We start from the raw sequence: 21,515 nt of genomic DNA, 5'->3' as shown, positions 1-21,515 counted from the left end.
TATTTATCGGTCAAAGGTGATGCATCCTGTAGAATTGCTATGTAGATAAGACTTAGAGAAGGTATAGCCAGAGTGCTTCTTGGAGGCAAAGATGATAACACGTTGTCTCACATACTTTGGGCATATTTCTAGGAGAGGCTATACCTTGGAGAAAGACATCATGCTTGTACAGGTGGGAGAATGGTGAAGGAGAAGAAGACTATCAACCAGGTGGATTGAAACAGTGAATGCAGCATTGGGCTCAAGTGAGTCAGATACATTGAAATTGGTACACGAGAGGACAGGGTTCAAAGGGCCACTATGAATTATCCTTGGCTTGATGGAAACTAACAAAAACTACCATCATAATGATGCTATGCATCTTATTTTATTGGCAAGCTCTCCAGTCCCACTGGGCCACAAGTACTTCATTTAGTCGGAGTTACAAAGATATGGCCAGAGGCACCATATTAAGTAATTCATTGCACTGCAGGCCTCTCCCTGGCTATTAGCCCTTGCATATTTGAAGGATTAACTTCCCTCTTCTAGCCATTTTACCAGTCCAAAGCAGTCTTTAACAATTAGCCTTTTTGTAGGGCTAAGTTTCTCAGATACCAGCCATTCAGATCTGATCTGCTCTGAAAGTCATCTTGGCTTCCCCCTCTATGACCTCTGATAAAATTTAACTGAGTTGAGATTATGTCCTTGTTCTGAGCCTGTGCCCTTGCTCAGAGCCTCAGTGCAGTATCAGAAAGACCAAACTTTTAAAGGACTCTAGGTTCAGTCACTTTACTTTAGTCTCTGCCTGAGTCCACTCTTGCACATTTATTGCTTCTACAGTTAGAATTTACAATCGCAATTAACCCTGTTAACTCTCATTACTCATAGCTGAATTATACAATCATCTCAGCACCTTCCTCCACCCTCATTTCCCTAGACTCACCAGGAAAAGCAGCAGCTAGTCAAGTATGGGCATGTTGCTAGGAGAGGCTATTCCTTGGAGAGGGACATCATGCTTGGAAAAGTGGAGGGACAGCAAAAGAGAGGAAGACCCCCCAACCAAAATTATTAACACAGTGACTACAGCAGTGGACTCACGTGTGTCGACATGAGCATGGCACAGGATAGGACAGGGTTCAGGTCTCTTTTTCATAGGGTTGCTGTCATTTGTACTTGACTTGATGGCACCTGAGAACAACCAAAAGTCAGTCAGAATCCTCCTGTGTCCCCTTCCTTTTCAATCTAAGCAGAATATGAGCTTTATTTGGCTCTTGCTTCAAATAAATTGTTAAACAAAATTTCTGAGGCAATTGGGGAAATTTCAATACCTCCTGGATAGTTGATTACAAAGGATTATTATTAAAATTTTGAGATGTTGAAAGTGATATTAGGGTAATTTTTAAAGAGTTCTTATCTTTAGTGATACCATAAGTGTTAATAGTTTTTCTTCAAAATAATCAGAGAAGGGTATGTAGAAGACAGGGATTTGAATTGAAAGTATATGTGGGGCCCATTCTTATTTTTGTACACTCTTTGAAAATTTCTGTAATTAAATTTTAAAGTAAAACCACAATGTGTATTAGGAAAGTAAACAAATGTAACGTCATTTTAAAAAAAAATCACATCAACTGTTTTAAGCTCAGTAACATGCGTACTTTGGCTTCATACAGCTCAGAAAGTGAGCCGTTCAGACTGCTTGGCATCGTGCCCAGCATGTCACGCTGATAACCCAGAGGTGGGAGGTTTGAAGTCATCAGCTGTTCTGAGGGGAGAGAGATGGACAGTCTTCTCCTGTGAGGCCTTAGAAACCCAGGGTAGGATGGATATGAGTCACAATGACAGGAGATGGGTTGGGTCCCCCCATAGCTAATCCTACTTTGCAATTTGCTAAATTCCAGAACTTCTGAGGATTTCCACCATATGGTCTCATATCCAGCTAGACTGAAGTGTAGGATCATCTCTACCCATCTACATACACACTGGGCACCTCCTTCAGCATAGGGTTCATTTCCACCTCTGAATACTGAGTACTTCCCATTGACTTCTCGGCACCAGGATTCCTTAATGAACTCCTCTTTCCCTCATCCTCCTCCTCAACTCACCTTTTCCTTCTGCAGAATAATATGTTTATATCTCTCCAATGAAAAACAAATAAAACATTTTTCTTTTTTTTCCCCCCTTCAGTCTTATTTATTGTCCAACTTTCACATACATATGAGGTGGTTGAAAACACCATGGCTTAACGCAGGCACATCTTAGTTCTCAAAGTGATATCTTTTTTTAAAAAAATTATTATTTTTTTTGTGTGTGTGAGTACCATCAAATTAGATCTGACTGGTACAGGAGGAGATTGTCCCTCCTACTCCAGCAGAGCATCTTGTGGATTTGAACCACAAACCTCTGGGATTGCAGTGCAGTTTCTTGCCACTAGGCCACCAGAGCTCCCTTTGAAGTGATATCTTAATTTTGCATCTATTGCATAGACGGCCAAGAATATTTTGCCACCAGGACAATAGTCAGTCTTAAAATTGCCTTTAGAAAATGACAGTGACTATAAACTAGAACAACATGCACATCAACCTTCAGCGCCAGATTGAAACATGGATGGTACAGAATCAGATACCCTATTTCAAAAAAAAAGGAAGGAATCTAGTCAAGGCCACACAGTCAGATGAAAAGACACTTAGGTCCAGAACTTCTGTCAGCCTGATACCAACTAACCCTCTCTCTGTACTAATAAGACCTTTTCCACCTCTCTACCTATAACTACGCATGTGCCGTGTACACACCCTCCCCCATCCCTTAAATGACAAGGTCTCAAAATGAGCTTAAGAAATGTTCCATTCAATTCATTGTGTATTTACTGTTAGGTGACACCACACATTCAGATACAGAGAAGGCTATCCTCAAAACATGTAAACATGGTCTAAGCTGAAACCCCACTACCGTTGAGTTGTTTCTGAGAGTACTAATCTCAGTGAGAACAGACAGCCCGTCTTGGTGGATTCAAACTGCTGATCTTTTGGTTAACAGTCTGACACATAAGACACATGACTATGTCCAGCCTGAAAAAAATCATGAAAAAAATCATCACAACATGAGACCACTCATGCCACAGCCTGAGCAGGCTGCCCAAGAAGTTCAGAAAAGGAAGAGAGAGTTCTGTGGATGAGAATACCTTTGACGAGTTGAGCTGGACTTTGAAGGGCAGACAAGATTTGAAAAGGTGGAAGGAAGATGATATGCTAAGTCAGCTTTTAGTATGAGAACATTAGTGAGAGTTGGTGAGAAGCGCTTGTGTTGAGGAGGGGGAAAGCCTGACCCGATAGGTGGACTGGGGAGTGATGTGGAAGGATTGAGTGGCACAAAGAGTTAACACACTCGGAAGCTAATGGAATTGTGAGAGGGTCAGCTTTATGCAGATGTGCCTCGGAAGAAAGGCCTAGGCAACTACTTCCAAAATACCAGCCACTAAAAGCCACGTGGATGGCACTAATCGGACACACAGTAGGTCACGTGAATCAGAATCTATTCAATAGCAACTGACAAGCCGGGGCATATTGCGTCACAGGAAGGGCTAGGTGCGCATGCCTCCTCTTCATTGTGCTCTCTTTGCTCCACTTCACAGAGACTGTGGGTTTATTTGTTGGTTTTTGTTGGTTTTTTTTTACATATTGAACGTTGTGGGAACCCTGTGTTGAGCTAACCTATCTGCATCATTTTCCCAGCAGTATGTGCTCACTTCATATCTCCGTGTCACATTTTGGGAAGTCTTACACTATTTCAAATTGTTCACATTGCAGTTGATTAACTTAATAACAAAATACCACAACTCTTTGCATGTGGAATTAGAACTGACTCACAGCTGACCCTCCAGCAGGTTTTCAGAGACTGTAAATCTCATGGGAGAAGATTTTCCGTTTTCTCTCTTGAAACTACGGGTGGATTCAAACTATTTGCCATTGGGTTGGCAGCACAATTCTTACCTACTTATTCTTGTTGGTGGTGTGTGCTGTCAAGTCAAGTATAACTCAGAGCAACCCTATGAACAGCCAACCTAAATCCTGCCCTATCCTGTGCCAACCTCATGATCTCTGACTCTTTAGAGCCTGTTGCTGAAGTCACCATGCCAATCCATTTCCTTGAGGATCTTCCTTTCCTTCGCTGACCCTCCATCTTTCCAAGCATGCTGTCCCTGGTTCCAAGGAACAGCTTCTCCTAGCTACATGTCCAAAGTGTGAAAGATGAAGTTTTGACACCTTTACCTCCAAGGAGCACTCTGGCTGCACTTATTCCAAGACAAACTTGTTTGTTCTTTTGTCAGTCCATGGGATGTTCAGTACTCTTTTCCAGCACCACAACTCAATTCATTACCCACTAGTTCACCTAAATAGCCTACAACATAATTTGAACAGAACTTTTAGAAGTTCCCTAGGGAACAGCAGCAACAACCAAGAGCATGTGACTTGCTTTATTACGATAGTCATGTTACTTTAGTGGTCAGGAATCAAACCCGCAATACCTCTGAGGCATGCCTATAGACTTTCTTTGATTTGCCAGCTAGAAGGCTGTGCTATGGAGATAGGTGTGGAGAGATAAGGTGGTACTACAGAAGTAGACTCATCCTGAGTGTGTCAGGAAAGTGAGAACAAAGAAAAGCTGCAGGCCATTGTCTCAGTGCATTTGGAGGGTGACCTTGACAGCAGAGCCAAGGGTAGAGGTGGTGCTGGTGGAGACACCAGTCTTCCTGGACGAAGCTAGCCACCTTTGTTGTTATCATTGTTGTTAGCTGCCTTTGAAGCAATTATGACTCATTGCGACCCTGTGAATGACAGAGCTGGACTCTGAGGTTTTGATTCTGGGAGGATGTGGGGCCAGTTTCTCTCTGAGCTGGTGTACCAACAAATAGAAATCTAGATTGTAAAACATCAACTCAATTGTAATATGTGGTCCGTATTGGAATCCTAAGGGAGCTCTGGTGGCCTAGTGGATACTGAGTCACACTGACAGCCTGAAGGCAAACAGTTTGAACTCACCAGCTGTGCTGAGGGAGAAAATGGACAGTTTCCTCCTATGTGAGTTACAGCCTCTGAAAACCTTCTGGAGGGTCAGCTATGAGTCAATTCTGACTCCATGGCAATTCTTTTCGTTTATTTGAATCCTGACTATTATAAGAAAAGTGCTTGGTACTTGGGGAAATTTGAACTCTGCTTGAATTTGATAACATTAAAGAATTGCTTACTTTTTTAGGTGTGATAATAAAATGTGATTTTAGATGTTCCAGTGGCACAATAGTGGCACCTCAGTTGCTAATGGAAAGGTTGGTTGTTCAAATCCCCCCAGTGGCTCCACTGGAAACTCTTAAGGGCAGTTCTCCTCAGTCACATGGGGTTGCTGTGAGTCAGAACTGCTTTGACGTCACCTAACCTTGTGGTTTGGTTTGGTTTGGTTTGGTTTGGTTTTTAAAAGAGTTTACATGTTTTAGAAATACTTGCTGAAATATTTACATATTAAATATATCTAGATACATTTATATGTATATCCAAAAAGAGGAATGTGGATGTGGAATAGAAGAATGAGAAGTGACCAAGGATTAACTGTCAGAGCTGGGCGACATGAATTCTGTTCACCCTTCTACATCTGTGTGCGTCTAAAACTTTCCAACAAATATTCTCCACCTCAAACAATGTCACTTCCATACCCTGGATCTCATTACTCCTGATCAAAAACCACAAAAGCTGCATCTGTTGTTAATGCCTTGCTGCTGCTCAAAATAAGGATTTCATCCACTTCTGTTTTGCCTAGAACAGAAAACCCCATGAATTGCAAATGAAAAATATCTTTATTTGCCCATTATTTTTTAAAAGGAACTGTGGTTATACATTATCTCCTTCATCGAGATTGTAGGGGAAATCCAATCAGCTAAAGAGGCAAAGTCAAAACTCAGGAGACGTGGATTTGCACGGTGGTTGGGATTAAGTGTTGCTTTTTAGAGACTCAGTTCCACCCGCAGCTGGCTGGCAGCAGAGCAGTTGGCATGAATTGGAAAGTGGAGACAGAGCTGAGAAGTCACAGCCTGGCTGGAGCTGCCTGCACAAGGTAGCTTCTTGTTGTGGGTGCCAAGTGACAACAGGGCAGTAGAAATGAAGTGGATACTGCCACTCTTGATAATGGCTTTCCTGCTGTTCGCACCAAGGAGCTCTGTTGCTGCAGTGGTTAAAGTGATGGTTAAAGCTGCTAACTGAAAGTTCGGTGGTTCAAATCCACTGGCCCCTCTGAGGAAGACAGATGTGGCATTCTTCTTCTAGAAGATTGTTGTGTGTTGTTAGGTGCTGTGGTCAAGTATGACTCACAGCAACCCTATCAACAACTGAACCCTGCCCTATCCTGTGCCATTCTCGTCATCTCTAAGACACTTGAACCTATTGCTGCTGTTACTGTGACAATCCATCTCACTGAGGGTCTTCCTCTCTTTCACTGACCCTCCAACCTTCCAAGCATGATATCCCTTTCCAAGAAATAGCCTGTCCTAGCAACATGCCCTAAGTGTGAAACACGAAGCTTTGCCGTCCTTACAACCTTGTAAACTTGATGAGGCAATGCTGCTGCGTCCTACAGGGTCACTGTGAGCTGGAATCAGCTCAAGAGCAACAGGGATGGTGCATGCCTGTGGTGCTTCCATCTCCTGTTCACAAACTACAAAGATGAGATAACTCCAGCCATTTCTCCAACTATGCAAAAGGAAGTCACTGACCCTGGTGGAGGGTCCTCTGAATTCACTGAACTCACATAACCAACAGGCTGATTTCCACGCTTACAGCGTGGAAGTAAGGGGTCCAAACAAACAAATCTCGCAGGTAAACTAGAAAGACGGTGCTGCTGTGTGCCTTCAATCTGAGTCCAACTCATAGCAGCCCTGTACAGCAGAATAGAATTGTCCACTGGTTTCCTAGGCTGAAATCTTTCCGGAAACAGATCACCAGGTGTTTTCTCCTTTTAAACAGTTGATGGGTTCCAACCACTGACCTTTGCGACTTGCACCCACGTGCTGAACCATTGTACCACAGAGCTACTTAAACTATATTTTTGTGGTTAGGTTCAAGAGTACACCTCATAGCAATCCTGTGAACAATACAGATCTGAACCCTGACCTTTTCTATGCCATCCTCTTTATTTCTGATATATGTAAGCCTGCTGTAGCAGTCACTGTGTCAGTCTATCTCACCGAGGGTCTTCCTCTCTTTGACTAACCCTCCACTTTTCCAAGCACGATGTCCCTCCCTAATAAATCTATTTTTTACTAAAAAAAAAAGAAATTATGTCTAGTAAAAAATAGATTTATTAGAAAGTTACATCCTCAAAGTGATGGACCTCCCTACTTGAAATATGGAGGGGAGGCCTGACATCATTTCTCTTTAGCACTGCAGAGAAGTCCCTGACAGAAGACTTTTCTAAAGCAAATAGTCTTTTGATTTCCTGACTGCTGATGTCAATAGTGTTGATCATGGATCTGAGCAAGATGCAGTTGTTAACAACTCTCTCTATTATGAGGCTGCTAATTGGCCCAGTGGTGAGAATTTTTGTTTGCTTGTTGTTGAGATGCAATCCATATTGAAGACTGAAGTCCTGGACCTGCTGTAGCAACTGCTTCAAGTCCTCCTCGTTTGGGTGAACAAAGTTGTGTCATCTGCATAATGCAGGTTGTTGATGAGTCTGTCTCCGATCCTGATGCCACATTGCCTTGTGGGAAATGCAGGGTTGAGTAAGATGCAGTCTGTACCTTCAAGGGGTACATACCCACCCACCGTCATCCTGTCGATTCCAACACATAGTAACCCTCTATCAGATGTGTGAGGCTGTAGAACCTTGGGAAGAGACTGCCCATCTGTCTCCCATGGAGCAACTAGTGGATTCAAACTGTCAACCTTTCAGTTAGCAGTCCATCATGTTACATACATTGCCACCAGAGCTTCTAAAGAGAGCGTAGGAGGGAAGGAATAGGTGTGCAGAGAGCTTCTGAATAAATACCATCACGGAAGGGAGTAGAGTTCCAAGTCCTATGACTCAAGCAAAATAACTTATTACAGTGAAGTCTAAGTTTGAGCAGATCACTTAATCTTACTATTTCATCCATTAAATGGGCTGATTTTTTATAAATGAGAAATAACTAGTGTATAAATTATTTGTAGTTATAGTGTGTAGTGTGTAAGCTTTATGAGTGAAGAATATTTTTCTGTGTTAAGAGCTGTGTTCAATTTTTAATTTTTATTTATGGGGGAAGAGAGATAGCTGCCAAGTACATGAAGATTGTGTGTGTGTGTGTGTGTGTGTGTGTGTGTGTGTGTGTGTGTGTATTTGTTGTTATGTGCTTTCAAGTCACCTGTGACTCATAGCAATCCTATGTACAACAGCTCTGAACCCTACACTATCTTGAGCCAACCTATTGTCTCTGACACACCTACCTCCATTACCCGAGTGTCTGAATCAATCCTTCTCATTGAGGGTCTTCTTCTCCTGCACTGTCCCTCTCCCAAGCATCATGTCCCTCTCCACAGACTGGTCCCTCCTGGCAAACATGCCCAAAATATATCAGACAGAGCTTTAGAATCCTTGCTCCAAGGAGCAGCCTGGTTTCACTCTCTCCAAACGAACCTGTTTGTTCTCATAGCAGTCCTTGGTATATTTCAATATTCCTAGTACTCTTCTCCAACACCAAAACTCAGAGGCATCAATTCTCCTTCTATCATCCCTAGTCATTGTCCAGTTTTCTGATGTATAGCAAGTAACTGTGAAGACCATGGCCTGGATCAGGCGTACCTTAGTCTCCAGACTGGCATCATTGCTCTTCAGTACTTTGGAGAGGCCTCTGATAAAAGACTTTCCCAGTGTGATTTGTCTTTTCATTTCCTGCCTGCTGGTGCCAAGAGTGTTGATTGTGGAGCCAAGCAAACTAGAGCTGTTAACAATCTCAATCTTTTCACTGTCTATCATGATGCTGCCAATGGGCCCAATAGTGAGAATCTTTGTTTTCTTGATGTTGAGCTTCAATCCATATTGAAGGCTGCAGTCAGGTCCTTTGCAGTTTACGCAAACAAGGTTGTGTCAGCTGACTAATGCAGGTTGTTAGAGTCTTCCTCAAATCCTGACATCACATTCCTCCTCATACAGCCCAGCCTCTCAGATGATCTGTTCTGCATATAGATTGAAAAGGCATGGCGATAGCACACATCCCTAGCATACACCATTCCTGATTTTGAACCATATAGTGTTTCTTTGCTCTGTTCTGATGACTGCTTCCTGGTCCAAGTATAAATTTCACACAAGCACAATCAAGCGTTCTGGGATTCCCATTCTTGCCAATCCAACTTTTCCTTACATGTTCAGTGGCACAATTACATCAATTATGTTGTGTCATCACCACTACTGTCAAGTTTTTCTTTACCCTACACAGATAATGTTTCTTAAACACCAATTTATTCCTAGAAAACAAGGGGATTTTTGTGTTGCTTATTAACTCACACAGTTGCAAGACACATGAGGAGGATAATAATTGAAGAAACAGGAGGGAGGACAGGAAGAGAAGATCTTGCTTTTTAGACCTTGCTGTCCAGAGATTCCCTGAAGGGCTGTGAGTGGTGTTCAAGGACAAGCGGCCCTGTGAACAGCACCTACGCCTGGCTGGCAGGCTCCTGATGCAGAGAGAGGGGGATACTTGCTCTCCAACTGCCCAGGAGCCCTGTGCCCTCGTTCCCACAGCCGGTCCTCACTTGTCATGTGTCCAGGAGCTGCCTGGGCATGAGGAACCCTCTCACTCGTTCAAACTCGCCTGTTATAGAGGGTGAAGGTGCTTTGTTCTGTTTTTAGGCACCCTCAAGTTGCCTCAGACTCATAGTGACCCTGTGTACAACCAAACGTAATATTCCCCAACACCGTGCTATCCTCTCACTCTCTGCTGTGCGTCTGCAGTCACCATGTCAGTCCATATCTTGAAGGGTCTTCCTCTCCTTTGCTGTCTGTCCACTTTTCCCAGCATGATGTCTTTTTCCAGGGACTGGCCCCTCCTGACAAACAAAAGTATGTGAGATGTAGGCTCACCATTCTTGCCTCTCAGGAGCACTCTCTGCCTGTGCACTTCTAAGACAGAGTTGTTTGTTCTTTTGGCTTTCCTTACCTCCAACTGGAAAACTCACCTCCCTGCCTTCAAGTGAGTCATGTCCCCCGCCTGAGTCTCTGTTGCCATTCAATACTCTTTGGCCATACCACAGTTCAAAGGCATCAATTTGGTTTTCCTAATTAATTAGCCAACTCCACATGCATATGAAGAAATTAAAAATACCATGGCTTGGTTCAGGTGCACCTTACTCTTTTGTTTTGTTTTATTATTATTAAATTTTATTCATTTTAATGAACATTTACAGAGATTTTGGGTTTTCATTCATTCATTGTTGCACTGTTTTCTCTACCCTCCTCCCCAGTTCATTCTTCTTCCCCCCGCCCCCGAATGTCTGTTTTAATTGTCCAATTGCCATAGTGCTTGTCAAAGCCAGTTCTGATTAATCTCCTTTGTCAGTTTGTCCTTTGCCATTCCCTATCACTCCTCTCTGAAAGAGACTTCACCCTGATTCATAAGGAAAAGAGGATGGCGTATTCTCTTAGCTTACTTCCTGCTGAAAAGGGACGCTGTGGGTTTCAGGGTGAAGATCTTCTATCACTACTCTAAAGGACCCCTTTGGCACCTTACTCTTGAAGCTGACATCCTTGCTCTTTAACACTTTGGCACGTATTTTCCCAATGTAACATGTCTTTTGATTTCTTGGCTACTGTTATGATGGGTATGATTATAGATCCAAGTAAAATTAAAACTTCTACAACTCCATTCTTTTCTTCCTTTATTACGATGTTGCTGAATGGTTCCATTTTGGAGTTGGTTGGGTTTTGGGTTTGTTTTTTTTTCCATGTTGAGGTGCAATACATACTGAAAGCCATAGACTTTGGTCTTCAGTAATTTTAGTCCTGGTAATCTTAATAAAGCTCAGAGTCTGAGAACCAGAGGGACCTTCCAGAAGGCAGTGTCCAACTCTATCCTTTGTAAAAAAAGGAGCAGGGACTCTGGAAGGGCACATGACCTGTTTGAGGTCACCCACTTGTAGGGGAGGTTGGATTTCCAGCTGCTAACTGCACTCTGCCTCTCTGTACTCACCCAGCCTCAATACAAACTTGCTTCTCTTTCCAAGCCAACCACAGCTCGGCTGCCTTTGCTATCCTTGGAATTTTCTGCTCCAAATATCGAGTTTGGCCCTTACCAGTTGCCTCTGATGACAGTGAGTTTAAGTGTTGAGAATTGCCATTGAGACCCCATGTGAATTAGGGTTTTTCATTGGCTGATTTTGTTCCTCCCCAAGCGGTAGATCACTAGGCTTTTCTTCCAAGGCACCATCAAGTGAACTAGACTCTAAACCATTTGCACCATTCAGGGAGTCCGATCTGGTCCTTAGTTTCCATTAAAGAAGGAACCCAGTCCATGCTCTGATGTCACCAGCTGCTTTGTGGGGGAAAGATGGTGCATTCTCCTCCCATAAAGCTTTTCAGCCTCAGAAGCAGGCTGGAGGTCACCATGATTTGAAATTTACTCACTAGCAATGGATTTCCCAATAAATAGTTTTTAGGGTGATTTTAAAAAATTGCCCCAATCACCATTTCTCAAGCATTTTTAACTCTTTGGGGACATGTTTAATTAATGTCTATGATGTGTGTGATCCAACACAGGGCCATAGTGATGAAACTGCGATGGGCCAGCCTTCCTGGAGTTCTCAGTTATCACTCACACAACCTGTTGATAACATCTTTTGTAACCTCAGCTCTAATAGAAAAAAAAAAGTTTTACTTTCAGCTCTGTTCCTCTTAGTCATGTGCACAAGGGGAAATCTTCTTTCTCATTGACACGGCTCTAACTTCCTGAATGTTTCCATTCATGCTTTGCTGGTGGCTTCTGCCACCCTGGCTGGGTCCCAGCCAGCGCTGGGAGCTGTCTGAACAGGAAAGACAGGCAGGCTCGCTCTGGGAGTCCTGCCACCCTGCAGCCTGGTGTCTCTGACCTTCAAGATTGATGTACGATACAGCATGCTCGCTTCAGTTCCCTAAGGTTCCTCAAGAATTCAGTTTTGCCTGAAGCTGGCAATCTGTCATACATTGACTTGTATTCTCCCCCCAAAATATACATGTGGACTGGTAGAATGTGGAAACTCTGTACTGATCCCCCAAGATCTGATAAAACCAAACAGTTGGGGAAGGATTGAAGGTGGAATGTGACACACTTTAATTCCACCATGGCCCTCATCCAATGTGACGGGAGTTTCCCTAAGGTGTGGTATGTAACATTTTAGCTCATGTGGCTTAAAAGTGGAGGAAAGCCAGCGGAGAGAGTAGGACTCAGGACCACCAGGAAATAATTGCCTGGGGTTGGCTGCATCTGTTTCGCTCAGGCTCCTGCTCTGGAATGTTCCTCCACACAGCTCTCTTTCTCTCACTGCTTTTGAGAAGGAACTGACTCACAGGTGACCCTCCAGAGAGTTTCCTCACAGGTGACCCTCCAGTGAGTTTCTTCACAGGTGACCCTCCAGTGAGTTTCTTCACAGGTGACCCTCCAGTGAGTTTCTTCACAGGTGACCCTCCAGTGAGTTTCCAGAGCTCTTAATTGCACTGGAGGAGATTGCCCATCGTCCTGTACTGGAGCTGCTGGTGTATTAGAAGCACCAGTGAGGCATGTATGGCCTTTGTGTTAGTAACACAACATTCTATGGACTAGGGCATCAGAGCTCCCTCCTCAACATAGGGAAGAGGTCAAAATGTAGCTCTCCAATGAGCCCAAGGCTTGCAGATGCTGAAGGGGGCCTTCCTCCAGAATCAACAGAGAAAGGAAGACTTCCCCTAGAGCCAGCACCTTGACTTTGGATTTCAAGCCTCCCAAACTCTAAAAGCATAGACTTCCTGTTGGTTAAAGCCACCTGCTTATGATATCTCTGTCATAGTAGCATTAGGTAACTGAGACCCTGTCCTAGCCTCATTAGCTCCTCGAATGTCTGCACACACATTCTGGACCCCTTGACTCCTCCAGTTGCCATCTTGGGGTGGTCAAGCGACCGTAAGTTCAGAGCCTGAGGCCATGGAAATGAAAGTCGGAAAGCTCAGTAGAAATTTTATACATATTTAGTGAAAGGTTGGATTGGAGATTTTTAAATATTTATAGACTCCAGCATTTCCCAGAAGACATTTCCGAAGGTTGACAATCTGAAAAATCAGTTCCAGTGTGTTCCAATATGTCACAACCAAGAAGATCTAAGCCATAGACCAATTCCTCTCAGCGTTTTAAATGAACATGGACATCAAGTGGATCCCCAAGTGGTATAAGTAATTAACATCTTCTGTTAAACAATGTAAGGAGGGCTGGCAGTCAACTTTGGAAAAATCACCCACTAAAAACCATATGCCACACAATTTTACTCCAGTACACATGAGCTTCTCTGAGCCAGATGGGGCCTACTGGATGGTGGTGACACCAAGTATATCATCTGATTCTCTCTCCTTTTTAAAAAAAGAACTTTTTATTTTATATTGGTTTGCATACAAAGCTCATATATATTGTGTTTCACACTATCCTTCTCTCATATATGGTTTCATACAATTATTCCCATTCATTGTATTTTATAATTTATCACCATTGAACTGTGCCCATTACCTTATCATTCCAGATCCTCACCCAATCTTTCCATTTCCTCTATCCCCTCTCTCCACCCACCAAATTGTATGACCCTATGATTTCCTCCCTGCCCATCTTCATCTCTCTGCTCCCATCCCTTCCCCCTTGGATTCCCATACACGTTTTAACTAGTTATCCTTCTATTTTTACAATGATCTTATGCAGTATTTGTCCTTATGAGACTGAGTTACTTCACTCACCATAATGCTGTCTGTCAGGTCTCTCCCAAGTTATGTAGTAATTGTTTAAATCATTGTTCCTGAGTTCTGCATAGTAGTCCATCATGTAAATGTATCACAATTTCTCAATCTATTCAGTTGTGGTTGGACATTTGGACTGTTTCCATATTCTTGGAATTGTGAATAATGCTGCTATGAACATTGGTGTGCAAATCTCAGTTTGTGTCTCAGTTCTCATTTTTTTGGGATATATTCTTAGCAGTGGAATAACTGGGCTATATGGAATTTCTATGTTCATCTTTTTCAGGAAACACCAAACTGCCTTTGACAGTGCTCGTACATTTTACAATCCCACCCACAGTGTATGAGAATTCTTAACCCTCTACATCCTCTCCAACATTTAGTGCTTTCTGTCCTGCTAAATTTTGCCACTACTACTGGAGACAGTATGTCATTATGGTTTTTATTTACATCTTTTTTCTTGTCAGTGATTTTGAGCATTTCTTCAGATGTCTATCTTTTCACGTCTTTTGCCCATTTTGTCATTGGGTTATTGGTCTTTTTCCTGTGGAGACCCTGAAAGATTCTGTTACCTTTTGTTATGAGATCCTTGTCTGAGGTGATATTACCAAATGTTTTTTTCCAGTCAGTAGGTTTTCTCTTCACTCTGTTGGGAAAAGTTTTTTATATTCACAGGGATTTAATCTTCAGTAGGTCCCATTCATCAATTTTATCCTCTCCAGATTGTGTATTTCTGGATGTATGATTCTCTGTTATTCTTAAGAAGAGCACATAATGAGGAGAAGAGCACTAGTGAGAATCGTGATTTTTCTGAGGGGCAGATATACACGTTTATACTCTCATCAAACAATGCTGTTGTCTATGGAAAGGTTCCAAGAAATGATGTTTGTTTCCTCTTTGTTCTAGATAACATCCTTCTTTGTGTCAAAATATTGATAAATGGTCCCCAGATGGCAAAGCTTTGCTCCCTGCTCCAAGGAACCTAAGGGGTACCAGGGTCCTCCCCTAACCAGTCATGACAAGCAAATTCTTTGCTTTTCGAGAAATCTCAGCCTGCAAATCCATTTAATTGCCTTGGGAGATTATCTTTTACATAGCTTTACATTCTTTGTGGACTTTTCCCTGTGGGAGTAGGAGAGTTTATCTGAAAACAGGGCTTGTTTATTTTCTTTTCCAGGAGAGCCCATGTTATCTGGAAGTTAGCAAGGAGCCCAGTCCTGGAGTTTTGTTTGCTTGTTTAGAGTCTGTCTCTTTTCACTGAGATTTTTAAGTTATGCTGTGATTAGTTTCTAGAATTGCCATGCTCTAGTGTGTCAGAGATAATGAGGATGGCACAGGATAGGGCAGGGTTCAGGCTAGCTGTTCATAGAGTTGCTATGAGTTGTTGACTCCATAACACCTAAGAACAATAATAAAATCCAAGCCCAAACTGCCCTTAGCTCAATGACTCCTGGCCTAGGATTGCTTGACATTCTTGAAGCTGAATTCTTAGGCTGAATTCTATATTTGTTTTATTAGGTGCCATCCCTATGAACAACAGATCTGAACCCTATCCTGTCTTGCTGCATCCTTACCATCTCTGACACACTTGAACCTATTGTTAGAGGGCTTCCTCTTTTTTGCTAGCCCTCCACCTTTCCAACTATGATGGCCTTTTACAAAGACCAACCCTTCCTAACAACATGCTCAAAGTATGTGAGATGAAGCTTCACCATCTTTGCCTCCAAGGAGCATCCTGGTTGCACTTTCTCCAAGACGTAGCTGTTTGTTCCTTTGTGAATCCAGGAGATATTAAGTGTGAAGAGCTAATGTTCTCTTCACTTTTCTATCAAGAAGATCGTACCTGTAAATCCATCCAGTTCCTGGGGTTGTGGAGCAATCTAATCCAAGAAATTCTTCCCCACTAGAATGCAAACTCAAGTCAACACTCTATTGTGCTCATCAGGGTGGCTCCAAGGCCCCAGCAATCTCTGACTCAGAATAGGTGATCAAGAAACTGATACTATACATTGTTTTTTAATTTCATGAACTTTGTATGTAAACCCTACAAAATAAAAAAATAATAATAACCTGGTACTAAATTGCTGAAAGAGAACTTTAGTGGCCTGATGATAGGAAGCTATACTGCAATCCCAAAGGCATGTGGTTCAAATCCATGAGCTGTTATCAGAGAAAGATGAGCAATCTCTGTGTGGTTAACTACCTCCGAAAACCTGCTTGAGAGTCATCTATGGGCTAGTTCGGACTTGAGGGTACACAACAACAACAAATTGCTGAGAGTTTTGGTGGCCTAATGGTAAGGAGTTGTGCTTCCAACCCAAAGGCAGGCAGTTTGAATCTACCAGCTGCTCCTCATGAGAGAAAGATGGACAGTCTCCTCTCAGGCTATTTATAGACTCTGAAGCCCTGCTGGAAAGTCAGTTATGAATCACTTCCAACTCTACAGACCCTAAAAACAGCAAATTGCTGAAAATCAACCTGTCATCACAGGGCAAGGTTTTGTAAAAAAAAAAAAAAAAAGGATGTACAAAATAAAGCAGAATTTGGTGAGGTCTGTAATATTTTTCCTATACTATTTTAAGATGACCTGAGGAGTCTTGAGATATTTGCTAGTCTTGAAGCATTTCTCTCTAGGGGAAAGGAACTATTCTTTTGAAGACAGAATTAGAAGGTGGGGCGGGGGCAGAAATCCTGTGTGGAAAACTGGCCTAATATTGGGCTTGGATTTCCCCTTCCAGGTCCCGATGGAGAGAAGAGTTGGTTCCAGAAGTACCCATCCTGTGGGGGCCTGCTGCAGTCCCCCATCGACCTGCACAGCGACATCCTCCAGTATGATGCCAACCTCACACCCCTCGAGTTTCGAGGCTACAACCTGTCTGCCAGCGAGTGGTTCACGCTGATCAATAATGGCCATTCAGGTGAGTTGAGACCTTCTGGGCCTGAGTGACACAGCTTCCCTTGGCTTCCTGCTTTGTTCTTTCCCATATGGTAGGGAGGGTCCTACTGAAGGACCCATGAACACAAACCAGGGGATGTCTCTGAGGACCTGGGAGACTCTGAAGATGCCTTTAAACAGAACTTGGCTCTATTTCAATAGTTACCTCTTGATCTATGCATGTGCATAATTAAGTGTTCTAGATAACTCATTCTTAGAGTGTTAACCATAATTTATGAATCACACAGTCAAATCCCTTTGCATAGTCATTAAAACATAGCTAAATAGCTGTCATCTCAACATCAAGAAAACAAAAATTCTTACCATTGGACCAGTAGGCAACATGATAGATGGAGAAAAGACAGAAGCTGTCAACAACTTCATTTTACTTAGATCCACAATCAACACCCTAGCTACCAGCAGTCAGGAAGCCGGGAGATGTATTTCACTGGGAAAGACTGCAGCTAAGGACCCTCTCCACGTTACTGAGGAGTAATGATGTCAGTTCAAGGACTAAGGTATCTCTGATTCAGGCCATGGTTTTTCCAGTCACTTGCTGTGCATCTGAAAGCTGGATGATGAATAAGAATGACAGAAAAAGAATTGATGCCTTTGAGCTGGGTTGTTGGAGAAGAGCACTGAACATTCCATAGGCTGACAAAAGAACAAATATGTCTTAGAGAAAGTGCAGACAGAGTGCCCCTTGGAGGCAAAGATGGTAAAGCTTTGCCTCACATACTTCAGGCATGATTCTATAAGAACGGACTATTCCTTGGGGGGGGGGGCGGACATGATGCTTGGAAAGGCGGAGCGTTGGTGAAGAAGAGGAAGACCCCCAACCAGGTGGATTGACAGTGACTCAATGAGCTCTTGTGTGTCAGGAAGTGTGAGGATGGCACAGGATAGGACAGGATAGGGCTCAGATCTGTTGTTCATAGGATCACTATGGGTCATATTCAACAGCACTAAACAACAACAACAACAACAACAAATAGCTTTCTGGTACTATCTTTCAGCCAAGATCCACCTGACCTCAATAAGGACATAAATGCTAATCTTCCTACCCATTGTCTAATATGTGGACTTCTCATCCAGATTTTAGTTTTACAGTCTCTGTATCACATTCCAAGGGAAAGAATGGAGGTACCAAGCTATTGGAGTTGCTGCAGAGAAGCAGGACACTCTCAAAGAAAGAGCCCAGGCTCCTGACCTGTAGCGCGCACCCCTCTTGTCTTCACTTTGAGACATCCATGGCCTTGCTGTCCGAGGCCAGGCAGGTGGTGTCAGCTGACTGCTGTCCAGCAGCACTTGGCTGGCCATGGCTCTAAGGGCTATGTCTCCACTCCTCACAGTGAAGCTGAACCTGTCCCCGGACATGCACATCCAGGGCCTCCCATCCCGATACAGCGCCACGCAGCTGCACCTCCACTGGGGGAACCAGAATAACCCCCAGGGCTCTGAGCACACTGTCAGCGGGAGGCACTTTGCTGCTGAGGTGAGTGGGGCCAGGCTGGCTAAGGTTGTGGTCACTGGGGGAGGGTGGGATGGCGCCCCTCCTCATACCTGTGTGCAGATAAGATCAGAATGTGAGAAAAGGACTTTCTGCATGCTCTGCACAGCACTCTGGTTCTGTCAGCACCCCAAGAAGTAACAGTCCCCCTGTGATATCTGAGTCCTTTCATCTTCTGAACATGCTAAGCTTGACTCTTTGGCTTCAAGTGAGTGATGGTCCTCTGGAAACAGTGCTCCAGGGGTGGTTCACTAGGACCCACCTGCTCTTCTTCCATTTATTTGCACAGATTAAGGTCTCAGCAGCTCACATGCCTGACATTATCTTACTGAACTGTTCCCCAGATGTCTCGGTCTTTCTGCCAGTGATTGAGCCAGTCTGTTCTGGCATATCCTAGAATCACCTGTAATCTCTAAGGATCACCCCGCGGTTATGGTTAAACTATAACTTCCAATTCAATATTTCTGGGATGGAAATGCTCTTTCTTAGCAAAGGGTCAGCCTGGAATGAAATGTTCAAAGCTCAACTTTCTTCCCAAGTTGCAGCTTTTCCTTAAGTCATTCTCAGCCTATCTTTCCTTTTCCCGGGCTGAGAGTGTGCTTTGGGGATTTAGATCCAAGGCCTCTCTTCTTCCTTATCACAAACTAAGTGCTGACTGGCATTATAAAGCACAGGACACAATGACAATTGGAGACCCTCTGAGGGATACCTGGGGATAATAGCACAGCATTCTGTCATGCCAACCTGGAATCCTAACCCCAAATGCCCAGGGGAAATGAGAGGAGGGCAGAGCACTTCTCTGTTCCCTGTGGATCATTTGGTGGAACAGAGCACTCCATCTCAGAGCCCACACGGCTGCAAGAACTTCTATAGAGAAGTGCCACGAGCTAGCTGGCCTTAAGCAGTGCAAATCATCTGCTTGGCAAAAGACTGGCACTTGAGCCTACCCCAAGGTGCCTCAGAAGAAAGGCCTGGTGACCTAGAGCCATACTTAGAATCAGCCCTTGAGAAACACAGTGCAGCCCAGTTCTAATATGATACACGTGGAGTCACCATGAGCCATGGCAGATTCAAGGGCAATTGGTTATTATGGTTATTTTATAAGGAAATGCATGCTACTGGTCAGTCCATGAGGCCCGCAGTGGAAAATGGCCTGTCTCATTCTCTGTGCATCACTACTGAACTGCTTTCTATCTCAGGATGATTGCATGTCTGGTTCTAAGAATGTTGTTGTTGCGCGTGCCACCAAGTTGGCAAGCGACTCATAGCTGATCCTCTAGTGGGTTTTTGGAAATTGTAAATTGTAGAAGAAGAGACTGTTAGTCTTTCTTCCACGGAGCAGCTGGTGGATTGGAACTACTTACCTTTGGGTTGGCAGTACATCTCTTTACCCATTAGGCCACCAAGTATGGAGGGAATATACTTCTGGCCCCATCAGGTGGCACTGTTAGAGGTACACACAGTTCCGATCAGGCCCATCTCTAAACGTCAAGGACTACAGTTCCCTTCAGGCCAATTATAATGTGAAGACTTCTACCTCTGCATGGGAAATAAAGGGATAATGTATAGTTTAATAGGGTTTGTGCATTTTGAAATATTTCCAGCTATTGTATTGGATCACAAAGGCCATTGAAAGAGAAGACCTAACTGGTTACCCTCACATGGCAGGTAGAATAACAGGTTCTGGAGTTAGTCTCCCTGGGAGCCTTCTGAAAGCCCTTCACAGGGAATTCCGTCTGCCTGTACTGGCCTTCACTTTCTCTGGGTTGAATCTGAGCACATGAGGAAATATACCAAGGTTGACCAGAAGCTCAGAGGTCAGCCACAGAATGAAAACAAGGATCTAGATGCTTGGGGTTTGAGCCAAGCGGAATTCTGCTCTCAAAGAGATACCAGGGATGGCGTGGGGCAGAGGGCAGGTTAGGTCCCTCAGAGAAAAAGCACTAGAGTAGAAAGCTCCCAGAAATCCCTAAGAGGTAAATAGATAAATTTAATCCACATGAAAAATCAAATAATTTGAGGTGATTTAAAAAAACAAACAAGGTCCACTTGAAAAGTTATAAAGAGGGCACATTAAATAGCATTCTGCGCTCTGGTGTAGTGGTAAGAAGCTGCGCTGCAGTCCTAAAGGCATGAGGTTCGAATTTACCAGCTGCTCCCTGGGAGAAGGATGGGCAGTCTCCTTTTATGCTATTTACTGCCTCTGAGAACTCACTGGAGAGTCCATTGTGGGTCAGTTCTGACTCAACGGTACAACAACAACAACAAACAGCATTCTATAAAGAACACTTGAATTCTATTTATAACTATAACATGGCAGAGAGATGATTGAGGACAAATGAGATAAACAAATAGAAAACATCAATATTTATCGTCATAAGAAGCACAATATCAGCAAAAATGCATTTATTTTATGGAGAGGGTGATCTCAAAACCACTGCCGTTGGATTGATTCCAACTCATAGGAACCCTGCCTTTTGTTTAGCAATCAAAATTTTTTAACCGCTGCACCACCAGGGCTCCCGAGACACAGATCTAGTTACTAATAAGGGGCTTTGGAGATAAAGTGACCCCATCTCTTGGATTAAAAACTAGGTTAAACATTGTCAAAATTTGTGCTAATTCAACTGAGACTGTCTCCAAAAGTACTCTGTCATTTCTGATGTCAGTCATTTCTGCTCAGAAGGATGAGGCATTCGGAATGTTACTTTGTAAAGATGAAGATCTCTATGAATGGAGCTGTACTCTCGCTTCATAGCCCCTTAAAATATGGTCGATAAAACCTTCACAAAAGCCGTGATTTTCTCCCCCTGAGAGGTAAAAGGGCATCCTGCCAGCTGGATCCCACTGCAGGAATGTTTGCAGCAGGAGGTCTCCCATGCCCACATTGCTTCCAGATCAAGCAGAGAGACGCCACGGCTGTGAAGGCTGAGCCAGCACATGATACCATTTTGCCCTAAACTCCAGAATGAATAGGAAAGAATCAGCCAAACCAACCGACCAACTGGTGACTGTCAGTTTCATCTCATGGTAATCCCAAGTGTTACAAAGCAGCACTGTACTCCACAGGAAAAGTCAGAAAACGGAAGGGGTGAGCCAAACAGGGCCAGGCTGCCCAATAAGTAAGGTTTTGTG

General features: G+C 43.5%; 1 protein-coding gene across 1 annotated transcript in view; it reads left to right on the top strand.

Annotated features, from left to right (window-relative positions):
- The window catches only part of CA12 (carbonic anhydrase XII), an 82,006-nt gene that overhangs the window by 42,318 nt on the left and 18,173 nt on the right, over positions 1–21,515 (top strand). The window contains exons 3-4 of the mRNA XM_006899629.1: positions 16,674–16,853; positions 18,223–18,365. Coding sequence (XP_006899691.1) covers positions 16,674–16,853; positions 18,223–18,365 — 323 coding nt within the window. The remainder of the gene's footprint in view (positions 1–16,673; positions 16,854–18,222; positions 18,366–21,515) is intronic.

The sequence above is a fragment of the Elephantulus edwardii genome, unplaced genomic scaffold (genome assembly GCF_000299155.1).
Source record: "Elephantulus edwardii isolate Elephantulus edwardi_28Jun2011 unplaced genomic scaffold, EleEdw1.0 scaffold00263, whole genome shotgun sequence".
Lineage (NCBI taxonomy): Eukaryota > Metazoa > Chordata > Mammalia > Macroscelidea > Macroscelididae > Elephantulus > Elephantulus edwardii.
Note: the sequence above shows the minus strand (reverse complement) of the source record. Positions and strands in the feature narration are given on the sequence as shown.